Source organism: Leptopilina heterotoma, unplaced genomic scaffold (assembly GCF_015476425.1).
Source record: "Leptopilina heterotoma isolate Lh14 unplaced genomic scaffold, ASM1547642v1 Lhet_163, whole genome shotgun sequence".
NCBI classification, from domain to species: Eukaryota; Metazoa; Arthropoda; class Insecta; order Hymenoptera; family Figitidae; genus Leptopilina; species Leptopilina heterotoma.
The window spans coordinates 1,903,446-1,909,066 of NW_025110879.1; the positions used below are offsets into that span (position 1 = coordinate 1,903,446).

Below are 5,621 nucleotides of genomic sequence, written 5' to 3' on the forward strand. Positions count from 1 at the left end.
TTAATAATAAATAACAATTTTTTGTAATATTTTATAAAATAAAAGTATTTCAGATGAAATTTCAAACCTATTTTTATAAAACTCGTTACTCGGGGGTTTTTGGTGTCGCTGAATACGAATCAAGCATCAGATTTTTAAAATTCAAAATGGCGGATCTAATATGGCGGACGCAAAAATTAAAAATAAACTGAATTTGCTTGAAACTGGTTACTCAGGGGTTTTTGGGGTCGCTGAATACGAATCTGGCATGAGTATTAATAAATTTATTAATAAACTTAGAAGATTAAAAACGTTCGGATAAAATTAAAGAGTAAAATTAAAAGTGAATGAATCCTGACAATCCACAGTCAGGTAACTCATTTAACGTAAAATCCTCTTCATAGTATTTCTGTCTATAAAAAAAATTAATTTTTTGATACTGAATATAATGTACCATTTTTGACAATCCGATTGAACAAACTGTAGATATTAGTAAAAAATTGCTAACCGATAAGTAACTGAAAATGTCAAACTTAATGCAGGATGTGATGTAAAAAATCACATACAATAATACTGCTTCTACTCAACAAAATACCTTCTTTCAACGTAAAAGCTATATTAACTTGTTGAGAGAATCGTTAGTAATAGTTTCTCGAATGTCGTTTGTTTGAATGAAGTTGATACTTACCTTTGGAGGGATTCGTTCGTGTTAGTCTGTCGTTTGTCATTTGTTTGTTTGAAGTCGGTACTGTGAAGATAATCGTTAGTGTAAGTCTGTTGATTGTGATTTGTCCGATTGAAGTCAATACTCACCTGTGAAGGAAATCGTTTGTGTTAATTGTGTCGATTTTTATTTGTTTGATTAAAGTCGGTACTTACCTGTGGAGAGAATCGTTCGTGTAAGTCTGTCGTTTGTCATTTGTTTGTTTGAAGTCCGTACTTACCTGTGGAGATAATCGTTCGTGTAAGCCTGTTGATTGTGATTTGTCCGATTGTAGCCGATACTCACCTGTGGAGGAAATCGTTTGTGTTAATTGTGTCGATTGTCATTTGTTTGATTAAAGTCGGTACTTACCTGTGGAGAGAATCGTTCGTGTAAGTCTATCGTTTGTCATTTGTTTGTTTGTCCGCCATATTAGATCCGCCATTTTGAATTTTAAAAATCGGATGCCAGATTCGTATTCAGCGACCCCAAAAACCCCCGAGTAACGACTTCCAAGCAAATTCTGTTCATTTTTTAATTTCGCGTCCGCCATATTGGATCCGCCATCTTGAATTTTGAAAATCTGATTCCAGATTCGTATTTAGCGACCCTAAAAACCCCCGAGTAACGAGTTCCAAGCAAATTCTGTTCATTTTTTAATTTCGCGTCCACCATATTGGATCCGCCATCTTGAATTTTGAAAATCTGATGCCAGATTCGTATTTAGCGACCCTAAAAACCCCCGAGTAACGAGTTCCAAGCAAATTCTGTTCATTTTTTATTTTCGCGTCCGCCATATTGGATCGGTCATTTTGAATTTTGAAAATCTGATGCCAGATTCGTATTCAGCGACCCCAAAAACCCCCGAGTAACCAGTTTCAATAGATTTCAATGAAATGAAAAATGTAGGGGAGAGTCTCCAGTTGTTAGACACCTCCAGTTGTGAGACAGTCAATTTTTGTTAACATGCAATAGTTAAAAGCCGATTGGTTTATATAAAAACATTTCTTTTTATATGAGCCAACTTTTTCGTGTACGCCGAAGCGAATATATAAACTGTTTTTGTTAAATACCAACACTGTGTGTGATAATCGACTAAAAAGCATTTTTTCAATAAATGCAAAGTACTTTTTTTCCAAGTTAATTAATTGGAAAAGGTAAATGTAATGCATTTTCTTTTAGTGTTTTCCTTATATTTTGTGATGCAATATTGCATTGTTCCAATCTACGGTTGAAAATAGTTTAATTTTCCTTTTTCAAAATAGCGCCAATTTCTGGGTGTGAGACACAGCGTATCACCAGTTGTGAGACGGTGTCAACACCCATCTGGGCAGCATAAAAAATACGACTTTGCAGGCATACTATTTAAATGTTGTTTTGATTTTTTTCTAGTATTTTTGGGCATGTCAAGTGGAAAAAAGTCAATTGATCCAGAAGAAATCAATTTTAATGCTCTTGTTGAAGCTATTTAATTGTGTTTATTTGATAGTCATATTTTGGCGAATAAATATTATTATTTAGAATATAATAATATATATTATTAATATATTTAATTATTTCTACTAAGCATAACGTTTTATGTCCAACTTATTAAATTTTAGCAATTTTTAATGAGTGTCTCACAACTGGAGACATTTTTTTTTTGACAAAAGCGATGTGCTCGGAAAATGTATCGTAAAATTTTTTGAGTTCATCGTAACACTATACTTTCTTCTAATAAAAGTTGCGTATTTCTGTTACCTTTCGAACGGTGTATTTTATTTACAATTTCGTTTACCCGTTTACAATTTACGGGTCAAAAATAAAACCCGTCTCACAACTGGAGACTCTCCCCTATGACTAAAAGGGTTAAATAAATAATAAATTTATTATATTTCAAAACTATTGTGCGCGCAATTACAAAAATTTTTGTAACGATATCTTTAAACGTTTTTAATGAAATCTTAACATTATTTTAATAGCGTTAATGATAAAACATAACATTTAATACAATTATATTAATTTTTCTGAATTAAATAAAATTCACTTTTCGTGCTTTGGCTTGTGCAAATTTTTCAATACTTTTAGATAAATCGAGCTGACTACCTATTTCATTTTCGATCGACAACAATGCCAATGAATTAAGTATGTCTTGACACATAGTTGACCTTAGGAACGACTTAATTAATTTTAATTTTGAAAAACTTTGTTCTCCACTAGCAACAGTTACTGGCAAAGTCAACAATATGCGAAGCGAAACCCAAATATTTGGAAAGATATCAACTACATTATTTTCTACAATGAATCGAAGAACTTCCAAAGGACGTTTGATTAATGCAGGTTTTATGTACTGAAATTGTTTTAACTCTTCATATAATTCCAGACCGTTGATATCCGAGTCCGCTTCGACAGTGAGGAAGGTGCTTAACTCCTGGCATTTAGATAACAAAATGACATCGTTTTTAGCAAAATCTTGAGATGGTTTCCTTATTAAATAAGAAGAAAAATCATACAAAAATCCCCAAAAATTTTCGTGTACCTTTAATTGTTGAAACCTTTCATTCATGGAAGTCAAAGCTGTATCGACCAAAAAAAAAAATCTCTTTGGAATTGTTTCTCTCGTGTAGCGTTTGCAGACTCATATTGACTTTCGTAATCGAACATCCTTTTTTTTTTTCTTCTGCGAGTTGAAGTATCAAAGAATGGATCAGCATCAAGATTTACAGCAATTTCTTTAGCAGATTTTAAAGCAGATTCAAAACCTACATTTCTGTAGACAGAAAGAAATTCAGTGAATTTTTTTGTCGACTGTGTGGCAGCAGCAATGTCCATGCTTTGACTTTGCAAACTCTTGCTGACGATATTGGCTTGAAACAAAATATCATACCAAATGACTAGAGACATAAGAAATTCAAAACGCATGAGTTCATTAGCTAAGCATTTTGCTTCATGTTGTACAGCGGGATTTCTCGAATCAGAATTATATATTTCCATTAACGCATTATAAACTTCCTTTGCTTGATATCTGATGGCCTTGACGGTGTCCAATCTTCTTTCCCAACGAGCAGTGCACAATGGTTTAACAGTGAGATTTTTTACATGACTTTTTAGAATATCCCATCTCTGCGTTGAAGCTGAAAATAGGACATAAATGCGTTAAAGTACACCAAAAAGTGTAATGCAGATTCTCGATGAGGATGCAGCATCCGCGATCATTAAATTCTCGCAATGACACCCACATGGATTAAATGATGCTCTAGGATTCAATTCAAGAACCCTGGCTTGAACACCCACGTTTTTTCCCTTCATGTTAGAGCCATTGTCATAACCCTGACCTCGTAAATCTTCAATTCTTATATTATTTTCCTCGAGAGTTTTAAGTAAAAGATTGTTAGTCCTTCGCCCGTTGATGTGGGAGCAATTCTAAACCCCAAAAAGTGCTCTTTGATTTCGACATTATTACCGTCAATTTCCACGAATCTCACAGTAAATGACATTTGCTCAGTATGGCTGTTATCTGGAGTACAATCAAGAATAATTGAATAATATCGTGCATTTTTTAATTTTTTCAATATCTCTTCTAAAACGTTCTTTGCCAAAAGATCTATTAATTCATTTTGAATATTTTTTCCGCAATAATGGTCTTTTATTTCTTCCTTCGAAATTCTCCTCAAATGTTCTCGCATGATATCGTCAAACTTTCCAAATAACTCTACTAATCCAAGAAAATTTCCATTATTTTTCGCATAAAGTTTGTCAGATGAGCCTCGAAAAGCCAGATTGTGTTGAGCAAGATACATAGTTATCTCTCTCTCTCTCTCTCTCTCTCTCTCTCTCTCTCTCTCTCTCTCTCTCTCTCTCTCTCTCTCTCTCTCTCTCTCTCTCTCTCTCTCTCTCTCTCTCTCTCTCTCTCTCTCTCTCTCTCTCTAAATGTGGGTGTGAGAATGGAATAACTCTGGCAAAGAAATAAAGTAACATTTTGCGGCGGCGCGTTGCATTGATGAGATGCACATACGTAAACAAGCGATGTTTTATAGAGAAGAAACGATATGTGGCAAGAGAGTAGAACGCAAATCTTCTCGTCGCTCTCTCGATGGAGAGAAGAAACGATTTCAATGGGGAGTGAATGTCACGCCACGTCGTGATTTTGGCGAGACGGGGCAGAAGCAAAAAAAATAAAGAAAAAGACAACTTTTCGATCGTATATATAAAAGGGCGTTAAAGGAGAATGAGAGAGCTTTTGTGCGAGAGGAACTTGGTGAGAAGCCGTGAAAAAAGGAGGATAAAAAAAAAGGAGAAAGGAAAGGGAAAAAAATAAGAAAGAAATGAATACAAAAACGATTTTGAACGTGAAAAAGGAGGACCGATTTCGACGAAAAGACGCGATGAGATCTCGTTTGATTTTGCAGATGTTATACGGTGGGTGCCGCGGGTGTCGCGTTCGCTAAGAAAGAAGAAGACAACGGTTCGAGAAAAAAGGAAAACATGAAAGTGAAAAAAAAATTAAATCGGGATTGTTTCCTGGTTTTTTCTTTATTTCAGAAAGGGCTCTTTTCTTTTGCAAATAATATTTTAATGTTAATAGTATTTTTACTTATTTTTCATATTTTTCGAAATAATAATGACTCTCTGAATTTGAATTAGTAAAAACATTTACTATTGAAAAATGTTTTTTAAATTGAATTAATGACTGACTTTTTGGTTTTGAATTTGTAAATTTTAGTAACAAATTAGTAGAAATTATTATTTAATTTATTTTGAATCTATAATATAATGAATTAGCAAATACAACTGACAAAAAATATTTATTTACTAGTTATTATTATTGATTAGGAATAATTATTATTATTAAGGGGACATTCCAGTTCAAAATGCCAAAAATATCGATGTTTTTATTTTCGGATTTCCTATATAGTGTCAAGAATACTCTCTCAAAATTTTATTGCAAAATTCGAAGTAA

The 5,621-nt window shown here is 33.4% G+C and overlaps 1 protein-coding gene across 1 annotated transcript; it reads right to left on the reverse strand.

Annotated features, from left to right (window-relative positions):
- Positions 1–316: 316 nt before the first annotated feature.
- LOC122499015 lies at positions 317–4,461 on the reverse strand. The gene is made up of 7 exons (XM_043607046.1): positions 4,249–4,461; positions 3,901–4,084; positions 3,324–3,795; positions 2,867–3,147; positions 924–988; positions 668–792; positions 317–392 (listed from the first exon to the last, which is right to left on the reverse strand). Exons 1-7 carry the CDS (start codon positions 4,459–4,461, stop codon positions 317–319), a joined length of 1,416 nt encoding a protein of 471 aa, XP_043462981.1.
- Between the last annotated feature and the right edge of the window lie 1,160 nt (positions 4,462–5,621).